Consider the following 23,859-nt stretch of genomic DNA (forward strand, 5'->3'; position numbering starts at 1 on the left):
TGATACTGTCCAACAACCTCAAATGGAGTCCACACATCCAGACAGTCCTAGAAAAGTCAGTGGTTTCTGTAAATCGCTTTTGCAAAGTGTCACACACTCTTGGAAAAAACTTCTCAAATGATATTGATTGGGTTGTCCAGCCAAAGGCAGGAAACCAAGTAGCCTATGGTACCAAACTTTGAGGACTGGACAACCTAACATCAAAAATAGGGATACATCAAAGAAAGTTATAGAAATCTTTGTTAATGCCACTGACAGGCTTCTCTGCAGTGGCCCTGAAATCAGGTGCCTGCTTTTCCTCAATTCAGAGAAGATGTGAAATCGCCCCAGTAAAATATGGCATTAAGAGACTGAAAGGGGCAGGAAATAATCTAGTCAACAAGGCATGAAGAGAACATTTCAAAATTAGTGAAAAATAAACCTTTGCGAGTAGCTGAATGAAAGAGGCCAAGAGGCTATGACTCGACGCATCATCTGCAAATCCTGCCATAAGAATGACGTCCTCTAGATAGATGAGCAAGATACTCCACCAAAGGTTGCACTGTAGCCTAGTGGGCCTATTTGATCCCTGACAGGCTGTCCAGCCAGATTTAACCCAACTCACAAACTATAGAGAAAGGAGACTTTTCGATTGAGATTCTTCAAAGGTGCAAAAGCACCTGTTAAATAAATTAAGAAATTCTTCAAAGGGGCAATTAAATTAGTACCAGAGGCCAGTTAGCCTCTCCTACCATTTTTCCTGCCAAACTGGTATTTAGAACACATGCATCAGTTCACCTGAACATATGTCACCTATTTACATGAAGCAGTGAATTATTCTTCCTACATTCTTTTTCTTTGCCTATAGATGAAGGGAGCCTAAAGTAGTTAGATCCATTTATTCATTTCCTTAGTTTCGAAATTGATGGAACTAAAAAGTACTGAGTGAATGATCAGCTGGTAGTTGGGTACACTGGTGGACAGAAAGGACAAGCAGCTAAAAAGCGACCTTGTCCTGATGGAATGTTCTCTGCATGAAGCGTGTTGTGCAGGGACTATAAAGGATCCTCCAGGGTGCCTTCAGGCTCATTCCACCTGAGCAAAGGCCACAATTGTCAACTGCCTTTTATCAGGGCATTCTAGTTTTGGACATCTGTCAGGCAGCCATTTAGGGCATCTATCCATATTTTCACCATCTTTTGGTGCATATCACATGTCCAAAGAGAGGTTCATTTGGCCACCTAGTCTTGCAGGACTGCTTGGTAAAAGTTCACTGCTCACATCCACCCCCTTGAAGGGGGCATTGCTTTGGTATTAATTCAGAAGTTGAAGAATCCTGTGGTTAGAAGTATCTATCAGAAAAAAACAAGTTGCTTATCTTCAGTAACTCTCTTTCTCGTAGTTAATATAACTAACCACAGATTCCTCAGCACCTGCCTGCATCCCATTGTGTGAAGTAGACCTTCGGGTAATTATAAGGTCCTAAGTTAGTTGTTGCATACTGCCGGTGACAATCAATTCTCTTAAATACGTTTTACGTCCTTGGCCTCTAAATGACTAATGATTATACTGAGATCAATGTGTGGAGGTGGTACATATATGCAACTTCATGACATCATTTATGGAAACAGGATGAAGTCACAAGTGAGGTCGGTTCCACCACTCATTGATGTACAGAAACTATTGCAAGAGTTTCTGGATCTAGTTTGGCACCAGGTGAGATTCCCAAGGGGATGCATCTGCAGTTCTATTTCCACCAAAAAGAATGAATCCAATGTAGAAACGGAGTGTTAATGATTTGTGATACTTTCTGCACTGCTTTCTAAAACACAGAGTTAGTTCTAGATTGGGTTATTGGTTCTCATATGATACTAAAGGATCAAAAATCCCTTTATTGCTTCAGGGCATCTTTTCATTTCGAGAGCATATATGACTAACATTTCTCTGCTTTGCTAAAAATGTAAATTTAACGGAAGTGTAAATTAAAAAGAATGAGTGTACTTGTTTTTTAATCTCTAGTTGGGCTCGTCTCATTCTTAGTTTCAAACGTGGCTCCCAAGTAGACCAGCTTGCTTTGCGATTACATATTTGAAGTGTAGGAAAGTGCCCTCTTTCTGGCATGGTTACCCCCACTTCTTGCCTGTTGTCAATATGTTTTGACTGTGTACACTGGGATCCTGCTAACCAGGACCCCAGTGACTATGCCATCTCCCTTTAAACTTGGTTGCTTGGACCACACACCCTACATTTGGCATACTGGTGCCCCAGCGTACGTCCCTAGTGTATGGTACCCAGGTACACAGGGCATTGGGGCACCAAGGGTCCCCCATGGGCTGCAGCATGTATTATGCCACCCATGGGGAGCTCATGCAAAGTGTATCTGCAGGCCTTGCATTGCAGCCTGCGTGAAAGGGTGCATGCACCCTTGTCACTACCGGTCACTGCACCAGGTCACTGTAAGTCACCCCTATAGCAGGCCCTCCTAGCCCAGAGGGGAGTGTGCAGGTACCTGTGTGTGGGGGCATCCCTGCATGAGCAGAGGTGCCTCCATGAACTCAAGCTCCATTTTCATGGACTTTGTGAGTGCGGTGGACGCCATTTTACGCATGTACTGGACATAGGTCACTACCTATGACAAACTACATAATGGTAACTCCGAACCTAGGCATGTTTGGTATCATACCCTAATACTGTTGCCAGTATTGGAAGTACGATTCTGTGCACCGCGTTGCTCGTACTAGCTTACATGGGTTTTCCGGGCAGCCCAAGCTGCTGCCACCTCTCAGACTGGTTTTTGCCCTCCTGCTGCTTGATCAGCTCAAGCCCAGGAAGGCAGAACAAAGGATTTCCTCTGAGAGAGGGAGGTAACACCCATCCCTTTGGAAATAGCTGTTACATGGCTTGGGGAAGGGGCAGTCTCCCAAAGCCACTGGTATGCTTTTAAGGGCACATTTGGTGCCCTCCTTGCATAAACCAGTCTGCACCGGTTCCAGGACCTCCAGTTTATGGTCTGACGTGAAACTGGACAATGGAAAGTGGAGTGACCACTCCCCTGTCCACCACCACCACCCCAGGATGGTGCCCAGAACTTCTACAGAGGGTCCCTTGATTCTGCCATCTTCAATCCAAGGTGGGCAGAGACCTCTGGGGCATCTGAGTGGCCTCATCGGGCAGGTTTATCAGAGCTCCTGTCCTGATAGGTGGTCACCTGGCTAGGTGACTAATCCCCCTTCCAGGGCTATTAAGGGGTTCCCTCTTGGATGGGTCCTCAGATTTGGCTTCCAAGACTCCAGCAGGACTCCTCTGCCGCTCTACTTCTGGCCACTGGAACTGCGACTGGACCCTCCAGGAACCGACAGTCTGCATCCACAACAAAGACTCTGCTTGCAACATTGTTTCCACGGCTCCTTCCTGCTCTGCAACATTCCCGACTGTGCATCCTCTGAGGGCAGCAAGTCTTCAGTCTGCACAAGAAAGAAGGAATCTCCCTTGGTGTGAAGGAGTCACTCCCGCATCTGCTGGAACCAACTGCAACGACGACCGACTGCATGGATTTCCTCTCATCCTGAGCTGCGGGGATCCTGCATCATGGGTGGTGGTCTGGAGTGGTCCCCTTGCGCCTCTCTACCAGCTGTCCAACTTGCCTTCCCACGTAGGACAGTAACCCTGTGCACTGTGTCTCTTGCAGCTACCAAGGCTTGTTGACAACTCCTCCAAAGGATCCTCTGGCTCTGTGTAGCCCACAGCACTCCGCCCTGCGACACACAGCCCTCTACATGCTTCTCCTGTGGCGTGGGACCCTTCTTCAGTTGTGCTGCGTGGGCTCCTGCAATTCCTGGCTCCTCTTCCAGTGGGTCTTCTTTGGGGGCTGCCTTTTCTTCTGTTGCCTCTCTGCGTTGCTGAGGGTCCGCTGGTTTCTTGCAGTCATGTCTGGGTGTTGCATTATCTTCTTTTAGTCCTTTTGGGTGGGGTGGGGAAAATCCAGTAACTTACTCCTTTCTTCCTTATCGCTGGGTGGCACTGTGGTTCTTACCTTTAGGGTTTCTTAGTTCCCCCAGCCTTACCTAGGTGGGGGCCCTGCATTCGCATTCCATTTCTTTAGTATATGGTTTGGACTCCTCCTTGGGTCACTATTACCTGTTGCTGTTTGCACTGTTTTCTGCTGCTTTTCATGCCTTTTTCTGTTTACTAGTGTACATACAGAGTGTGTTATATACCTCCTATTCGAGGGTTGCCCTTCTAGTATTTTGTGGTATTGTGTGACCAAAAATAAAGTACCTTTATTTTTGTGCAACTGAGTGTTTTCTTTCATGTGTGTAAGTGCTGTGTAACTACAGTGGTATTGCATGAGCTTTACATGTCTTCTGACTAAGCCTTGGCTGCTCATCCACAGCTACATCTAGAGAGCCTGGCTTCTAGGCACTGCCTACACTTCACTAAGAGGGAATATCTGGACCTGGTATAAGGTGTAAGTACCTTAGTTACCCACCACACACCAGGCCAGTTTCCTACATCAGGTGTTTGATATCTTGGTTTATTTGTTCTGCATCCATTCTTTCTGGTGCTCCCAAGTTTTCTGAAGCAGGCGAGCTTATTATTCTGATCACTGTTTATTAACGTAAACGAAGATCTTGTGATGAAGGAGAGATTACTTACCTGCAGCACTAGTTTATCATCACTTGTGTTTTCATTACATTTGCAAACTACCCCGCCTCTTCCCAGTGGAACCGAGGGACTAGAAGAAGAGGTGTTTGTTTTTATTCCCACTTCCCTCCGTTTACTGCCAGAATGAAGAGACATACTGTGGCTCTCACTGGCTGCCTCTAGGTGGTTTGTTTCCTCTGTGTGATAATGTGTGCCTTTGAAAACAAGCAGTTTTAAAAGTGAAGGTCATAAAGGATTTATGTAACAGTTCTTCACTCTGTATTTTTAGAACCTGATTTTATCTAAATATTGTGTATGGAAAAAATGTTGCTTTGCCTTCATTTCTTTTTTTCTTTTAATAATTCAGAAATGTATTTTCCCTTTTAAAAGTTTCAACCTAAGACATCCAATGTTTATGAATGTATAGCGATAACTGATGTTGCAGGTACACAATATTTCTTCCTAGTACATAAAATGAAAGATAACTCTGGCTCTTTTCTTTTTGGCCTGCAGCGCAAGAAGAATGCAGTGACGTACTTGAACAGCACGCTGCATCCCGGGACGCGGAAGCGAGGTGACTAGTGTAAACTAACCTTTAGGCTGGGTGTGCAGTGCATGGGGTCTGGGAGTTCTTTTCGCCTCTGTTTTTCCTGCTTTCTTTTGCCGGCTCTCATCCGCATTCCAGTAGCCTTGTTCATATGAGATGAGTTCAGCTGTGTTCATTCTGCTGTGTCAGGTTCCACCATTTGAGTTAACTGAAAGAAAATATTCCACCAATTTTTTAACACCATGACAGTCTGTGTCACATCCATGTAAATAATGCAGATTTACATATGTGCAGAAGTGTAATAAAGCACTGCGCACATTACCCCTTTATGGGCCGGGTGCAGAGATCGCAAATGTGTTCCTTGCATGAAAACCCTTTAAACTGCAGGCAGTTTTCCTGAGTGGTAGAACACAAGTCAACTCAAAAGCAGTGCTCCTGCACTCCGTGTCAATGCTGTTCCACTCTGGAAGTGACGAACAGAGCTGCATCGAACCATCACCCGTGTGCACTGATGTCCATTCCTTTCTTTCTGCGTCTTCAAACTCCTTCACTCGGTGAAGAGATTTTCTTCCAAAATGTTTGCATTATACAAGGATGGGAGCTGATAAAACTCCAGGGTTTAAGGCTTGTAGGGACTGTCACAAGCAGATGTTTGTAACAGATCCCCACAAGGTGTACCTTGGCCTACGATGACTACACCTAGATGAACCCTAAAGCCATCCTAGAACTTAAGGCAAAACCAAATGGTGTAAACTGCAGCACCTTGTGCCGGTCCTGTGCCAGGTCAGAGGCGAGAACCTGCTCCCAAAGTTGTTCCTGGGGCAGATATTCCTGTGGTCGAAGTCAAAAAAGAAACGTAAGAAGTCCAAGCAGGACTCAGCTCCATCCTGCCATTCTTGTTCTTCTGAGAAGGTGCAAGGGCATCGCTCCAGCTTCACCATGGAGTCGATTCTATCCCTGGTCACGATGCACCCAGAGTTCCCTACTCCATCAGTGAAGTTGCAGCAAGTTGAGGCCTTTCGAGGAACTGTGCTGCAAATTTGTGGCACATTCCTTGCTCCCTCTAGCACACCTTCGGGCCGCAAAGATTTGCAGTAACTCCACGTCTGTTTGTCTTCAGCTCATCTGTGCCCTTTGAATCTTGTTCCGTACCAGTGTCTGGATTGGAAAAAAATCCACGCCCATCCTTTGAGCGTCTACAGCATCGAATGAAAACCCGCAACCCATCCTGGTGTCTAACTCCAGTCTGGCGTCTTCTTGACCAATGGCACATCTAGATCTTGATCCATCTGACTTTGACACTATTCCACTGCGAGCAGACATTACACCAACTGTTTAGCACCGATTCTGACCGGAGTCAGTGTTATGTAGACGACCACGGTGGTGATGAGGAAGAGTATGGCTCACCTTATGAAGATGACAACTGGTACATTGACCTACAGGATGCTTATGGGCTGAAAACCTCACCTGATACTTGGTTGGTTTCTTCCCCTGAGTCAGCAGCAAAGCAAAACACTTTTTATGCCAAAGTGATCAGGAGGGCTAATGATGTTCTTGAACTCAACCGCCCTCTTATGAAGTTAAATAAAAACATATGTACAGGGATCCACCAGTAAAGTGAACCATAACCCCTACTCCCTCAAACTGGGACTCAAAACGAGTAGATACATCAGGCAAGCACATGTTCTCCTCGGCCAGCCTTACCTTGAGATTGGTTAATGCAGACTGTTTATTAGGTCGCTATACCCACATGCTATGGGACATGGTGGGTGAGATCATGCCTGCAGTCTTTCTTACTCCAAACCAGTCAATATGGCCATTATGTGGCCAAATTTGTCATTAACTCAGGCCTGGACACTGGATTGTCTGGGTAAGGCTACAGAATCCAGCATACTACTTCAACATCGCACCTGGATAAGGTTCACCGGCTTCTCTGGAGACATCCATGTGTCCTTGACAGATATGCCTTTCAACAGCTCCCGCCTTCTTTGGTGAGAAGGCGGATTAGTCTTTAGAGTGTTTTAAGGAGAGCTGAGCAACGGCACACTGTTTGGGCATTGTAGCTACAGATGTGATGGTTAAGGGGGAGGAATTCAAGTCTTACCCCACCTCGACAACTGGCTCACCACAGTTAACTGTGGACAGACAACAGCAAACCTCTTGACATCAATGCAGTTCTCAAGCAACCTGCCAAAGTCACACTGGCTCATTCGCAGAAGCTTCCCTTCATCGGAGCCATCCTGGATATGATGCGCTTTCAAGTCTTTCCTCTGGACCAACAAGTCCAGAGTTTTTTGGGCTAGAATAAGTGTGTCAGCCTCTAACCTGGGTATCCATGAGGATGGCTCTGAGAAGTCTTTGCCTACTAGCCTCTCGCATCCTGATTACCGACCATGCCAGATGGCACATGCAAGCTTTGCAGTGGGTCATGAGTACCAGTGGGCCCAACACCAAGGGAACCTGTCAGATGACATTCCGATGTTGGAGGTAGCTGCAAAAGTCCTGCAGTGGAGGCTGCTCCACAGCATTTATACCAGCAGCAAACCCCTCTTCCCGCCCCACCAAGAGCTGATAGTGTTGATGGATGCATCACTACTGGAGTAGGAAGGGCATCTGGGAGAGGTGGAGATCAAGGGACTCCACTGGCGTTGCAGGCAATTCACTTTTCCTTGAAGGCCTTCCTGCCCTTATCTTGGTATAGCTAGTGCGAGTCTCCCAAACACTACCATGTGGTACTGCAGCAAGCAGAGTGGGGTGGTGTCCTATGCCAAGAGGTTCCAAGCCTCTGGAGCTGGTCAGTTGTCAGAAGATTTCTCTGGTGGTGCACCAGCTGTTGGAATCTTTAAACACAATCACAAATATCAATTACACCCAGAGGTGACACATGGCATCTTTTGACAGTTGGGAGAACCCTGTTTCAATATCTTCACTACCGCCTAAAATGCGCAATCTGATAGAGACATCTAGTTGCAGATTCTTTACCTTTGAGTTTCTCCCAGGTGTCAGTCTGGATCCAGGGATTTTTCTCAAGCAGTACCCCTGCACGCTGTTAGGGGGTATTGACCGACTCCGCTGCAGTCATTGGCATTGTCTGTGCCGAATACGACGTTGCATTCAGGCACGGAACGTCCAGGATGTTGCTGGCTGGCACGGAAAGTTAATTTCTTTCTGTGCCAGCCAGCGCTGATCCAAAGAAAGCTCACTCCAGTCATTTTTAACTGGCCTTCTTTGTCTTTTTGTTGAAGTTTTTTTGAGTTGCTAACTCCTGGTGCCCGGATGTCATCTAGGAAGACAGAGTTCAAGCCCTGCAGATCCTGTCATCAGACGATGTCCATGACAGATCTGCACCTCGTATGGCTTTGGTGTTTGGAGCGCAACCACAGCAAGAAGTCATGCTCCAAGTTTTGGGCCATGCATCCAAAGGCTGTGATGAAGCGGTCCTGAAGCTCATAGAGGCCCCATGTGCGACTCTACAAAATTGAAGGTCCTGATCGAAAGTGAAGGTCCTGATCAAAAGGAAGGTCCCAGGAGTGGTTGTGGAGTTCTCCATCGTCGTCGTCTCACCAAATCCTGGGAACGATTGATTGTGTCAATAAAGTTAGTTGTTCTTAAACTTCACCTTGTCCGGTGGCTAATGAGGGAGCAGAAGCGTCTTTGTTCTAGGCCTCCATCTGTGGAGCCAGTGTCTTGGCCGACTCCATGCCTCTCTTAGTTTTCAGGAGCCGGAGCAACCCCTGCCCGGCTAAAGGAGTTTGAGGCCATGTGCAGCATTTTTTGGGCAGTCCAACACCTTTGGGTTCTGCAGACCTCTGCTCCAAGGGGCACCCACGGATCCATGTTTGGATTGATCGTACAATCTCGACCTTCCCTGATGCTGGTCCGAACACCACCGGAGCTGCTTGTGCCACTGGGTGGCGCCGTCCCCACCCCCATTGCTGACTCCAACACAGCCAGATGGGCATTGTATGATGCAGACTCCAGCTCCGACAGGAGCAGCACCTCCTATGTCAGATCCTAAGCCTGTTTCTTATGGGCTAGGGTACAGTGAGGAATAGGAGGGGTGGCTGGACCCTTTGGAATACCAGCTCCAAGACCCTATCGACTGGTGTACGGACTTGGGTGAAGCCAGTGGACTGGACACCTCCCCATATACTGGCATGCTTTCTTCTCCCACCGTGGCTATGGAGGAAGGTGCTTCATATTCCACTGTGGTGCGGAGGGCACCTGAGGTCCTGAGCTCCCTTTGGTGGCATTCAGGGCTAACTTCCTGACAGAGGTTCTTCAGCCTGAAGCTTCATCCTCCAGATCCCTAATCCCATTCAATGAAATGCTTACAGATGTCACACTGGGTACCTGGTCCAAACCCAGGACAGGGGCTCCTGTGGACAGGACAATTGCCGGCCGCCATCACTCTGCTCCGGGTGACCCAAGTTTACTTATGCAACACCCCACCCCGGAGCTTGGTTAGCCAACCCTCCACCTCCCATGGTGCGTTCCCTTCCGCACCCCCTGGATAGAGAATTCAAAAGGCTGGTGTAGGAAAGTCACTCTTTTTGGCATGGTTATCCCCATTTTTTGCCTGTCTGTCCCCATTTTTTGCCTGTCTGTCAGTGTATTTAGACTGTTTTCACTGGGATCCTGCTAACCAGAACCCCAGTGATTGTGCTCTCGCCTCCAAAGTCGGTTACCCTGGTACCTTATTGCACCCCACAATTGGCATACTGGTGTACTCCCCTAAGTCCCTAGTGTATGGTACTCAGGGCTTGGTACATCAGGGGACCTCCATGGGCTGTAGCATGTATTATGCGACCCCTGGGATCCCTTGCAAACTGTGTGAAAAGGTGCATGCACCCTTTCACTGCTGGTCACTGCACCAGGTCACTGTAAGTCACCCTTATGGCAGTCCCTCCTAGCCCAGAGGGCTGTTCCTGACTTTGAACACCCCACAAATGACATACTGGTTCCTCCATGTAAGTCCCTAGTATATGTACTTAGGTACCCAGGGCATTGGGGCACCAGGGGTTCCCCATGGGCGGTAGCATGTATTATGTCTGCAGGCCTGCCATTGCACCTTTTTCACTGCAGGTCACTGCAAGTCACCCTTATGGCAGGCCTTTCAGCCCAGAGGGCAGGGTGCAGGTCCTTGTGTGTGAGGGAACACCTGCAAGAGCAGAGGTGCCCCTACAACCTCCAGTTCCATTGCACTGGACTTCGTAAGTGTACTGGCCACAAACAGGTAGGAATCATACACCAGTACCAATGTCAGCATTGGTGGCATGATTCCATGGACTCTCAGGGCTCCTTAGAGGACCCCCCAGTTCTGCTTTTACCAGTCTTCCAGGGTTGGCGGGCAGCTCACGCTGCTGCCAACCCTTAGACAGGGTTCTGTCCTCCTGCTGATTGACCAGCTCAAGCAGGGAAAGGCAGTAAAAAGGCTTTCCTGTGGGAGAGGGGATGCAACACCCTCTTCCTTGGAATTAGGTGTTACAAGGCTCCCCAAGCCACCAGTTTGCTTTGAGGGGCACATTTGGTTGCCCTCCTTGCATAAACCAGTTTGCACCAGTCCAGGGGCCCCCAGTCCTTGCTCTAGGGTGAAACTGGACAAAGGAAAGAGGAGTAACCACTCCCCTGTCCATCACCACCCCCAGAGGTAGTGCCCGGAGCTGCTCTGGGTGGCCACTCTATTCTGCCATCTTGGCAACAAGAAGTGCAGAGGCCCCAGGGAGTATCTGAGCGGCCAGGTTAGGGAGGTGACATCAGTGACCCCCTCCCCTATAGGTGGTCACCGTTCAAAGTGACCAAACCCCCTTTTAGGGCTTTCTAGGGACTCCCTTGCATCACTCAATCATCCTGACAAAGTGGTGGTTCACACTAGAGCTTCCTTTATGGCAGATGTGGTCACGCCCTTACATGCAGGCTAGTCCGTCACCTTGCCTACTTTTTATGCCCCCACATCCTTCTAAGGAAGTGGAGATACTCCACTCCTTGGACCCATAAAGAGCGTTCTACCTTGATTGTACAAAAGAGTTCCAGGTGGATGATCACTCTTTGTTGGTTATGTGGGTGCGAAGAAAGGTCGGGCAGTGCTGAAGTGGACCATCTCCCGATGGGTTGTACTCTGCGTTACAATCTGCTACGCACTGACCACAAAGCAACCGGCTGAATGTTTTTGTGTTCATTATACAAGAGCTACCGCTGAGACCACTGCAGTAGCACGTGGAGTTTCAATCCTCAACGTCTGTCAGGCGACAACATGGGCATCTCTGCACACGTTTACCAAACACTAAGCCTGGACAGTCGGGTCAGTATGGACGGGTACTTTGCAAGTTCAGGCCTGCAGGACTTGGTTCGTGGACCCTCCTCTGGGGATGGTATTGCTTTGGTATCTATTCTAAGGTAAGGAATCTGCAATGAAATGTCTCTATCAGATTGCCTTCGGTAACTCCTCATCTGGTAGAGACAGCATCTAGTTGCAGATTCCTTACCAACCTACCCATCCTCCCCACTCTGCAAACTGATTTCTAGGAACAGGAACTCCTCTTTCCGGGCCTTTGGTTTGACGCACCAGTGGTCATTTTCTTTGTGGTTCTGTGTTTCTGACGTGGAAAGTTATGAAAAGCACGTCGGGGTGGCGCCTATATAGGATGACACTGACGACAGACCCAGTCAATGCAATCTGACAACGTGCAGGGGTGCTGCTTGAGAAAAATCCCTGGATCCAGACTGATACCTGGGGGAAATTCTAAGGTAAGGAATCTGCAACTGGATATTGACTCTACCAGGTAAGGCGTTTCCGAAGTTAAGTAACTTGTTCATCTCAGCACAACTGCATCCTGGAGTTCCCAAGAAGGCTGTCTCTGGGAGACGCATTTCTCATAGAGTGGACTATGGGGCTCCTTTATGCCTTCTTGTTGCTACCTCTCCTGCCCGGAGTTCAGAAGAAGATCAGGAATGACCAGGCCCAAGTCATCCTACTGGCTCCGGATTGCGCCAGGAGTGTGGACTACCCGGAACGTATGAGCTTTGAGCACCTGTCCTCTGATCAGGCTGTCACTTCGGGAGGACCTCCTGAAGCAGCAGCTAGTGCAGTGTTCTGCACCAAACCCTTCTCAACCTGTGCATCCATGCATGGAGTTTTAACAGTCTTAGTTGGCCGGCCATCATCTTCCTCCCAAGGTTGTGAAGGTTGTTTGGCATCCTTCAACCAAATTTGTGTATGCCGGTTGCTGGAACAAGTTTGTGGCTTGGTACAGTGCCCACCAGTTAAACCAGTTGCCAGCAAAAGTGTCAGATTTGCTGTTATCTTTGTTTGGGCAAGCAAGAGCTTTTTCTGGAGCACTGTTAAAGGTTACCTGTCCGCCCTCACATGCTGTTTTACTTTTACTTTTGTCTGATCAAACCTCTGTATTCATATCACCAGTTGTGGTGCATTTCCTAAAAGGTTTACAGAATTTGTTTCCTCCTAAGCCTTTCATGATGTCACAGTAGTACTTAAATCTAGGTCTCCCATTTCTAATTTGTACCCTGTTGAACCCCTGCAGTTATCCATTGTACCTGCTCACTCTAAATATGGTCTTACTGGGTGCAATAACATCCTCACGCCAGGAGAGTGAACTTCCTATCCTTGCGGTCGAGCCTCCCTCTGCCACCTTTTTTCCTCAACAAACTGGTGTGAAGGACCAAAGGTGGTAACGTCTTTCTATTTGGGACAAGCCATCACACTCCTGACCACCTTTACACTGCCTGATCCTCCGAAAGAGAGACCGCCTTGTTATCTGTACACAAGGCAAGGATTCTGCAATGAAATATCCATCAGTAGAACAAGTTACTTACCTTCAGTAACACTCTTTCTGTTGAATATTATGTCTAACTGTAGGTTCATCCCTGTTGTGTGGTATGGTCTCTTTCATCTAAAATGATCCCGATCTAGGAACCTGCACCCTGGTTTAGTCAGTTAGCTGATGGGCTTTACATCTGCAGGTGTGAAAGAGTTCATAAAAGAATTTGAATTGAGCTCCCATGGGTGACGATTCAGTGCCGGGCCTCTAAGTCACTTGCAATCACAAGGCACCACCTAACAGGGTGCAGGAGGACTGCTTCCGAGTTTTTCAGATGCAGTCTGGCGTGGGGGGGATTGACAGGGTGAGGACTCTGCGGTTAGATAGACTATCCATCCGAAAGAGCGTTACCAGAGGTAAGTAACTTTTTCCCCAGGACATTGATTAGCAAGGCGATAGAGTTCTTGTTTTGTTTGAATATCCTTATTTTATGTGTACTGTTTGTGTCACGTGTACTGAAGTAAGTTTCTTTTTGAAGAGCTCTAGTAAGTGGTATCCTTACTGGGTAATAGTGCTGTGTTTTCTTGTGTTGTAAAAGTCTAAGCTGCATCCCTTTTTGCTGAGCTGTCCTGGCTCGGTAATAAAGGGGTGCACCTCTAAATTAAGTCTGGGTTCCAGTAGCTGGGTGGCCACAGTACGTCAGTGATAAATCAAACCAGATCTCACAGGGACAGAAGTAATTCAGTCTGAGGATAACCTAGGAGTAGATTTGTGACGCTCAAGGTCTCTTTCTGTTTTTGCCGGCTACCCTATACCTTGCCCATCACTTGCCAAGACTTAGAGGTGTTACCAATCATCTCAGAAAGACAGTGAGCTCACCTTGAAGGCTTCCATCCTCATTTAAAACATCACTGTAGATCACCTTTTAATTTTGTCAGAGGTGAAACAGACTACTTATGTCTAACTGCAGATGTGCATGTGTGGCATCTTTTCATAGGGCGGCACACTTGTATCATTCCCCAAGCTGAGAGTCCCTAAGTAATTCACAACAGCAGTAAACTGCACTATCATGGCTGCAATAAACTGCATTATCACGGCTGCAAAGATTTAAAACCGGACACTAACCAATTTAAAAAGCCCCCGAGTTTCAGACAGTGAGATGAATTTACTATAAACTTCCCTCATCCTTAAAAGCCATCAAACTTCACATTTTGAGTGTGAAGGGATAAAGCAAGGTGGGGAGGAAAGATGGCCGCCTGTAAATGTGGTTACGAATCTAATGCGAAAGAACTACATTGCAAGTAAGGAACCTATCCCTTTCCCCAAACTGCATCTTTCATAGTTTCATAGGCTAGAATTATAATAGCAATCGATGCATAACAGAACACATAAATAACACATTGAGAAAAGTGGAAGGTGGGAAAGCAGGTCATCTTACCAAAATAAGTTACAAAGAACTGTCTGGTCTACTGCTGAGCCTCGCGTTTGTTGTAGCTTCTGCCCCCCAAATCCTCATTCTTTTTATACTGTAGGTAACTTTTTGTAGTGCTTCATACCCCATTGTGGAGGTGCCTGAACTCTCTATTGGGCAGGTAGCACCTTACACCTTTGGAGTGCTTGGTTGGGAGGCTGTGTGTGAGCTTGTGCTAAAAGCGTGTCTGTCTATGCTTGATAACTAGAGGGGTGCCCTTATCTTGTCTCACCGTGCTTAGTAGTGTGATAGCAGTCACTAGGTCTCTTTGGGTTGATTGGCTCGGTTGAGGTTCATTGATGGCACTTTAATAACAGTATGTGTGTCCTGCGGTCACTCTGGTCTGTTCTAGATAGCCACCAGGCTAGACGTAGTTTTATCAGGACCACCAAGAATTAACATCAATCCTGTATTGATTACAGACAGCCGTGATAGAGTTCACTGTGGTGACTCTTGAGATGTATTGGGGCCGGTGTCATCCAGCCAGCACTGATTCCCACTGGCTATGGTACACCTCAATTGCATTGACTTATGTTCCAGTTGGGCCCCCCTCATGCCACTGTCATCCAGCCTGAACTGATTGCAGCCAGCATTGGTGGAATCCATTTGTGCTCATTCCTCAGATAATTGGGCAGCTCTGCTATCCATCCTTGACTGATTAGAGCAGACTAGGAAGGCATGCACTTGTGCCATTCCTGTGGCAGCTGGCCACTTTCGGATAGACTGTTCCCTTATGATCTCAGGTGGGCTGGTTACTGAGGGGAGGGCGTGGGCACATAGAAACGGGTGGCGCCTGGGACATTAAGTTCTGAGCGTGCCCAGCCTGAACAATGCCCTTTATCTAATCATTTGGTGGCAGCTGTGACTACACGCTAGAAAACCCACAAAGTTTTTGGCGTTGGAGTACAGGAGGTGTTTCAGGTGGTGCATTACAGATGACCCTACCTGCACATCTGTGTGTGTGGGTCTGCAGGGCCGGGTCTGCTGGTGGTCAGTGGCATCTCGTTTTCCATCCTTTGCCTGAGATTTCCCAGATAATAGTTCTTTGCAAAATGTAAAGTTTCTTGGCAACATGCACGTCAAACAAGTTCTCTTCTTGCTAACCTGCTGTGCTTTAAATCTTTTATCTTTTCTGTGTCCTCTGCTTGTGACTGTTGTATTAACTTTGTGTCTGTGCTGCTTCGCTTTCTTTTCATGCTAGCCAATGAGGACCACTGGCCTGAGGTATGTAAGATGAATTTTGTTCCCTTTTTGTTTGTTTTGTTTTTCTTTGAACATTCTAGGTCGGCCTCCCAAATCGAATCCTCTGCTTGGGGCGCTCACACCGACATCTCCCCCATCCAGCCATACCAACTCCCCAGAAAGCGAACGGACAGACGCCGCATTTCTTTTTCCTGCCAGCATTGCGGCTGTCTCCTACCCCAGCCCCGTTTCCACAGAAGTAAGTATCCTTTTGGGAAAGAGGATGGAGTCCCTTTGTTAGAAAGAGGACCGCATACACCCCTCGGGCCCTTAGAACAGAGGTACAGCCCTGTGCGTGTGTACGCAGCCTGGCTGAACAGTGTGTGTCTGCACATTGCCACATAGGCATGGTGGCAATGTGGTGCTGTCCCTCAGTGTGACAGATACCCACTCCGAGAAGTGCACACATGCCACTTACCTTGTGTGGGGCAGGATCCACACTGCCACCAACACTGACACTGTGGAGCAGATGTTCTATGTATCTGCAGTAATCCTAGATTTGCAAACATTCCCTGACCCAGTGTAGCATGAATTTTCAGAATGCCCGCAGGAACCCTAGTTTGGTCTCTGTGGATCCCTGTTAACACAGTAAGAGAGGGTGACCACTTGTTTAGAGAAGAAAGCAACTTATCATAAAATCTCAACAATTTTGGATGGCACAGGTGGGTGGCATGCATTTGATGCCCCCCACAATCCCAGTGGACAACTCAGTTTATCTCAACAAAAATAAATATGTGATTTCAGGCGTCCTATGGAATGGCAGATGCTGAATAAAAGTGTTTTCCTCAGACGATGCGAATTGTGGAACAAGCAGTCGCTCAAGGTAGCCATGTTCTAGGATATAGGAGCAGTTCCCCTAAGATATGAAAAACAGTGATAAGGCGCACATTCAAGGATGGAGTTCTCTAAAGAAATCACTCGAGGGTCTGTGCCTTGAATACAAGGTCTCAAAAGGGGAAAGGTGCATTGTGATTACGGCATCTAAGGGAGCCGCACAGATTGAACGAAGGGCGTAGGAATAGGACGATTGGTGACCCACAAATACCCTGTGTGTGTTTCTCCTATGACACTGCCTTTAGGTCTAGGATAACATGAGGGCCTGTAACAAGGATCTTACTAAATAGTCAGATACCGTACATCTACTGGTTGGGCTCGGAATAGGGTTTTGGTTTTAAATAAAGTTAATAAAAGTGGATGTTGACTATAAGCATGCCTTGATTGGCTCCCTATGCATCAATCTGAAAGCAGCAATTTTCCACACCTTGGACACCATGTTCATATTGTTTTGTAACCCACAGAATGGTGCCAGAGGAAACCACCATGTATGGTAGAATGCTCTGGGATTGGAGTCATCATTGGAAAGTTTGCGTTTAGAGCTCTGCTGATCGGGCTATATGTCAGTTTCTTTGCATTTAAAGTTATTGTGTATTTCTCACTTTTTAAAGAATGGTTGTCAGTAAAAGATCCTGAAGTGTGAGTAGTGGTTCCCCGCACTGGTCCGCACTGGTAATCTTTCATTCCTCAGGGCCACGACAACTCGTGAGGATTTGAAAACTCTGCAGTTCCATTCTTGTCCATTAGTCCAAAAATGATATGGTAGGACACGACTGCTGATGCGATCACTTGATGTGGGTAAAAAACAGATTCAGAGAGACTCCTGAAGAGAACTGCAGATGGAAAGCTTTCAAGGAACTCCCACTGGCTTATCAAAAGGCTTATTCCTGGGTTATTCTAATTATGTCAGGCCTTAAGATGAGCAGTTCATCGCTAAGATGCCGTCAGGACATAGGCTGGGTGTCGAAAAGAGATTCAAAATGAAAGGCGTCTCCTCCAGTGCGTTATCAGCATCTTAGAACTTGAGGCACAAACAGGCTTAAATGTACGACAAAGGCTCCTCTTCCTTGAGTCAAAAACAGTTCATTTGGTTCTAAAGGCAGCAGCCTCAATTTTTGATTTAAAAAAAATAAAAAACTACCAAACACTTTTGCTTCCTGAAAGCCATGGATGGGATTTTTTTTTTTTTTTTTTAAAGAGCTGGCTGACTTTTAAGGAAGCATTAGTTTAAAGTGATAAATTTAGAACACAGGTGGAAGAGAAGTAGAGAGAGGAGCTTTTATCGAGAGCGGAGAACCCTTGCCTAGGGATCAGAGGCCTTGCGTAGAGAGGGGACTTTTATAGAGAGTGAAGCTATTTCCTAGGGAAAATGCCACTATTCTGACATTAACATAAGTTCCACAAGAGGAGGAGGGCAATTCATAATTCTACATAGATCCACTGCTAGACAGTACTAGGCTTCCAAGGGGCTCCTGCTTCCCCCGTAAGATGATATTGGATACAGTGGTAATTATGGACAGCTTTGGTATCCCTCAGAGTGAATTGCCCATAGGGAATAGAGGATTACTCATAACTAGTGGTGACAGCGCCCTGCCACAACCTACAATAAAGCGAGCAAGCTGCTGTTTCTATGGTGGTGGGAGTCGCTGTCTGTGTCAGCCGTTTCCTGGTGTAGATACAACTCCTTTAGTCCATGCATAAAGACATTGCTGGATGCTTCTGGTATGGCACACTGCACATGGCCTACCACAGATCTACTTCTCCATTGGCACTTTTGGCTAACCTATCTTCTTTATACTAGTGTTACATGTTCAGGTAATTAATAAGCCTTTTGATGGTGCACATTTGTTCAGATAGGAAGTGGATAAAGCCCTAGAGTGTGTGAAGAATACTGAAACTGCGGATCCATGATTCCTTTTGAGGAGAGAGACACATTTCAAAGAGGAACGGCATCCTCCAGAAAGAGGATGCTTGCACTGCGGTAGTTGGAGCAACCTTATCAAACTTACTGCAGACTTGAACACAGCCTCATGGCAACAGACAACTCCATTCCGTTCAGAGTAAATGAAGCAGTGCAGGAGGTTCGCCTTAGGCTGCAGACCTTCCAGATTGTGGTCAAGTGTACTTGTCTCGATAAGGCCCCAGTCAGTGGAAGCTCAAGCTGTTTCTTGAGTATTGATCAGCCGGTACTGCAGACTACAAGTAGTGGCCACTGCATCAAATTCACATGTTAAAGAAAAATGATAATCCTGAAACGCAGGTGAAGAGAAGATCACTAGCCATTGACGTTTTTCAGAAACAGCCATTAAAAATATTTTATCTTAAGGTCGGTGACAGTCAAGCAAGTATTACCACTGTCGCCACTAGTTACGAAGAACTTTAAATGCTCAAGATTACGCGCATGGCAGCTGTCGTTCTCTTGCTTAATGAACCCGCCTGTCAGAGCAGGTTGTAAGTTAGCAACATTTCTGACTCTTAAGTGGGGTCCAGGAAGCCACATATACCCTAAGACATTCAATATCATGGTATGGTTCATGACATCTTAGAAACTGTTTATGTAAACTTGATGGAAATCCTAATCTGATTGTAGGTTGATAAAGTACCCTAGCGAGCCTGCCACCCACCACTGTTCCTTTTGTTCTTTCTTTACTTCTTGCGTTACAGCAAGAATTGGTCTTTTACACAGGCCCATTAAGGCTAATGTGCATCATGTATTTGATGCTACCCCAAATCGTTCTCCTCGGAAGGTGGAAATCGCATACCAGTGCACCCATACCTACAGTACTTCATTCTGCACTCATTGCTATGTGGATTCAAACAGTTGGTCCCCTTATAAACTCCACCTCGTAGATGAGATCTAAGTGTGGTACCGCCCAGCTGATGCCACCACTGCTGCCAGTGTACCATGTGCATGAAGACTCCTCACTCAGTGTAGCAGTTACATCATAACTCGACGAAACACTCATAAATGCGGAAAGATCAAAGACAGAAGCGTGTTGAGAACCCATGTCCAAATGCTCAGTAGGCATGGTAGTGAACTCAATGCTATAGGGTTCGAGAAGAATCCCAAAGCCCTACCGAGAGCATTCTAGAAAATGGACTGAAAATTCTCACCTACACTATTGTGGCATGCTTCATCATAGGTGATTCTGTCCCATCTTGGTTTGATAGTACGACCAAGATGGTTTTAACCTTATAGCAGAGAGAGATCATGAGAAATTCTTTTCTGGATTAAGACAGGATCCAGATGCAGTCATAAAACGACCTTGGTGTTCACCACAAAGTTATCTCATTATTGAACCTAACACCCGGCAGGGGTAAAATAATGCAGTTGGGTGAAGTAAGATGATATGTCTCCTCACCTCTTCAACCAACATGTTTCAGCTCTTGATATAGTCTAGCGGGGCTCGGACCTTCATCAGGGTTAAACTGATTCCTAAAAAGGCATCTTCCTTAGTAATTTCATGCAAAAGGCAAGAGGAGGTCTTCCAAGCTGTTCAGCCTTGAAAACAGCCGGGGGAACAGTCTCCAGTTGTCTTGTCGCAGGGGTGTCACTCCTGTACTCCCTCATTCATCAAAGAGATGAGCCCATTAAGTCGCCAGTTGTGGTCTTCCTTGGATGGTAATCTGTCTCCTCATAAACTCTACCTCGAGCATGTATTCCTATTGTGGTTCTCACCCAGCTGATGCCACCCCCGGTGTACACTGTGCAGGTAGACTCATCGTTCGAAGCACTCACATCCTCACCAGAGGTCATCTAGATGTTACCTTCCATGCTAATGAGAATATTGAGCTTCATATGTGAATGCTGATGAAAACGTTAGGTCTCAGCGGACTCTCCCTGGCTTGTCTGGATTATGCACATGTTTCATTCTGCGCATCTCTGTCCGGTGCAAGAAAGGCTTGTGCCTGGATTCTGGTCCACGCAGTCACTGATCCATATTGTCACTAGTGCTGCAAGAGCCAAGGCAGTAGTCGGACGGACAGTTCTAGGAAGTGTTGGATTCTACCCACCTCTGCCTAGCAGGTGACCCTATATTGTAATCTGTATGATTTATGTTGCAGAAGAAAGCCATGAGTTACCTGTAGCAGCGCTTCGCGACCCTGACATCTCTAGATTCAAACACAAAACACCTCATTGAGGGGAGAAATTAACGGGCACCACATGGTAAAAGGGAAAATAATTTCTAATAGGTTTGGGGTTATTTGATGGGGTTTGGGCTATATCCACTTTTTTTAACTTTATTTAAAAATCTGATGCTATTCTGACACAGCCACTAGATGGCTGAATCGTACACAGCATGCGTTAGGTTAAGTTGCAAAAACCTGGTTACAGGTATGTAATGGTGCTGCCCTCCAGTCTTCCACAATGTGCATCTCTCACGTGACGACACTGCCTTCAACTCTCAGATCAAAGTGGGCACTGGGTCATGTGACAGAAAGAGTGAGGCCTGTCTGATGGTGTTCACCTTAGGTCTGTGGTAACGTGCATCTGTGCATGCATTTGTGATCCGGTTGTGTCCTCTGGTGTGGGATGGGGTCCTGTGACTGTGCTACCCTATACAGCTCATGAGGTCCGGCTACACTACCACCCCTCGGGTCTGGGATAAGCCAGGTGTTTGGACTTCTGGCGTTTGCCTCAGGTCTGGAGATACATGGTGAGGTTGTCTACTGATGCATTGTTAACAGCTGGTCTCGGATTCTGGTCTTTGACGTCACGTGGAAGGATGCCTTTTAGATCAGACTGGCCGCATTGTCACAGCTGGTCTGGCAGTCTGGGCTGTCAGGTCACGTGGAAGGATGCCTTTTAGACCAGGGTTGATAGGGTGAGTATAGGCTTGTGTCAGAGTGACCCCCATGCCCTATATAATAGCCATTGTGAGGCTATGTTGCTTCACTGAGAATGGGGTCACACAAGCCTATTCAATGAATTTCCTATCTGTAACCACTAACATGTTCTCAATTGCTTTATATTTTTTTACAGGTGTCTGCACTTGAAATGTTTCAGTGTTTACTTTTTAAATGTTATGTTTTTCACATGTTTGTCCCTTCCACCCCCCACGCCACCACATTCACTGCATTTCACTGATTCTTGTGTGCAAAGAGCATTGTTTAAAAGCATGTGCACTAACTCTTCATTGCTGCGCCTTTCAGTGAGGTTTAATCAGCATTTTCCCTACTAACGCTAGTAGGCAGGGCTCAGCATGGCCGGACTGGTCCAAAGGGCAATCTAGCAGCGCCAGAATTGCTGGTCTGAGGGCTCAGCATGTGGTCTGGTTTTTTGATTGTTTGTAGGTCTGCTTTGTGGTTAGCTGGGCCAGTTTTTACTGTTGATTTTTCTGATATTAACACAAACATTGCCTGCAGCAACCTTCAATCCATGCTGTCTCCCAGAACCTGCAAAAGTGTTATACACCTTTTAAAGCTCAAAGCTTTCCAGAATTGCAAATGTGGCCCACTTTTTGTAGCTATTTGATTTTCTAACGGGAGGCCACTGAGTCTCGGCTGTGTGGATTAGGCTGCCTCAAATCAGCTGCTTAGCATGTCATCCCTGGTAGAAAGTAGAGCTCTTTCTGACAGCTATGTTATCTTCTTTCTGGCTGAGCTCAGATTTGCACTCAAGTAAAGACACGTAGTATTTAAGCTGTCACAGCTAATGAAAGACAATCAGAAACAGTTATAAGCACTTGGCTGCATTGCCCAGCATGCAAGGTAGGATTATTCACACAGACTGCTGCAGACCTGTGTGATTTACATACTCCTCGAGCAGTGGTCTGTGCAAAACGGTGGATTACCATCGGGGGAGACTCTGAAAGTGCTGGTCACAGTAGATTGCCACAGTACCAGAAAACAGGAAAGCAAACTTAATTATATATATTAATTAATAATAAAGTAAACACAGATGAAATAATTGCCAGCCAGCGACAACAAGGTTGGCATGTTTGCAAATAATTCAAGTAAAAACATTCATAATCTAGAATACCGGTTGGGTACTAGGAGTATGTGAATCAGACATGAAAATGTAGCATTTGGCTTTCAACATCAGCAGTGCTTTTAATAGGGCTTTTTTTTTTTTTAGTTTGTGTAGTCTAGATGGTGAGATTTTCTTGTTTGTGATAATCACTGTGACAAATTGGGTTGTGAGCAAAAGGGGACAGATGCTTGAAAACTTGGCTGTTTTTTTATGACGTTACTATTTGTAGACTCTTGTTTTACAATTATATCCGATCTTATCCCTTTTCAGGGTGCAGCCCCAGCGTTTCTTCATCTCTCAGATGTAGCATCCTTAAAGTCACTGCCCATGGCAGGATCACATATTGCCTAGTTGTTGCATGACCTATTGAGTTCTCTCTTGCCCTTATACTTGCTGGTATAGCCGGGGGAGCAAGCCATGATCCTCTGTTTAGCTCAAGACTTAGTTTTCACTTGGGAACAATTTCTCTTGTTCCACTGCTCAGAGTTACCCACACTGTCTAATGCTCAGATGAGTAGAATAATTTGCCCTGGAAATCTTATCCAGGTGCGGTTCTTAAAATGATGGTCAGATCCTTTTTTTCTTTACAAACAAAGAGGAATGGTTCTCTTGGATGGCTAATGAAGCTTAGGGGTCAGTAGATCAGCAATGCACTTATATGATCTAGAATTTTATAGGGTGGCAATCAAAGCCCCAGCAGATGCCTTTGAATGCATCCTTTGATTGTTGTCTCCTTGGCTCGAGGATCTCAATGATTGCAGCTCAGATTAGATTCATTCAGGCTCAGCTTGTTGAAGTTTGCTGAGATTTGGATTGAGACATTGTGTTTGGATGAGTGTTTAGTATTACTCTGCTGTGCTCTGTTAGTGGTCAAGTGTGAAGTTCTAGGCCCGGGTAACACAGAAGGTTGTGATTGGCTTGGACATGGATAGTGAATACTTTTGGAACAACATATTAAAATCGTCCACTTACACCCTGAATCTTCTATCTTGGAAGAAAGGAATTGATAGAATGTCTTGCAGCTTGACAGGACTGTGATCTATATTAACCTGGATATACCCTATTGCAGTCAAATGTGTTGCAAGCATGAACGTGATCAGAGAGGCTGCAATCATTGCTTCCAGCAGAGTACTCTGTGTCTAACAGAGCCACCTCTGTCTCCACTTTTTGCCTTAGTGTTGCTCTCTAAGTCATCTAATGTTCTAGGTATAATAGTTGCTCATATGTGTCAACTCGGTGGTTTGATTTACCGTTATTGTCCACTCTCACTCTTACAGACTAGTTCAATCTGCAGTCAAACGTTGATGCTGTATAGCGCTCCACTGCCTTTCATCTAGGGTTGTGCTGTATGTATGTTGATAAATTACAAAAGTCCTACAAAATTGTGGAG

At 46.4% G+C, this 23,859-nt stretch overlaps 1 protein-coding gene across 5 annotated transcripts in view; it reads left to right on the forward strand.

Moving 5' to 3' along the window:
* Window positions 1-23,859, forward strand: part of PHF21A (PHD finger protein 21A) — a 399,375-nt gene that overhangs the window by 339,652 nt on the left and 35,864 nt on the right. For 3 of the 5 annotated variants that reach the window (XM_069221733.1, XM_069221737.1, XM_069221734.1), the window contains 2 exons: window positions 5,137-5,197; window positions 15,703-15,860. In XM_069221733.1, the coding sequence (XP_069077834.1) occupies window positions 5,137-5,197; window positions 15,703-15,860 (219 nt within the window). Of the gene's footprint in view, window positions 1-5,136; window positions 5,198-15,620; window positions 15,644-15,702; window positions 15,861-23,859 lie in introns of all 5 variants that reach the window. The other 2 variants (XM_069221736.1, XM_069221738.1) reach the window with 1 other exon arrangement.

This window comes from Pleurodeles waltl, chromosome 3_1, assembly GCF_031143425.1.
Source record: "Pleurodeles waltl isolate 20211129_DDA chromosome 3_1, aPleWal1.hap1.20221129, whole genome shotgun sequence".
Lineage (NCBI taxonomy): Eukaryota > Metazoa > Chordata > Amphibia > Caudata > Salamandridae > Pleurodeles > Pleurodeles waltl.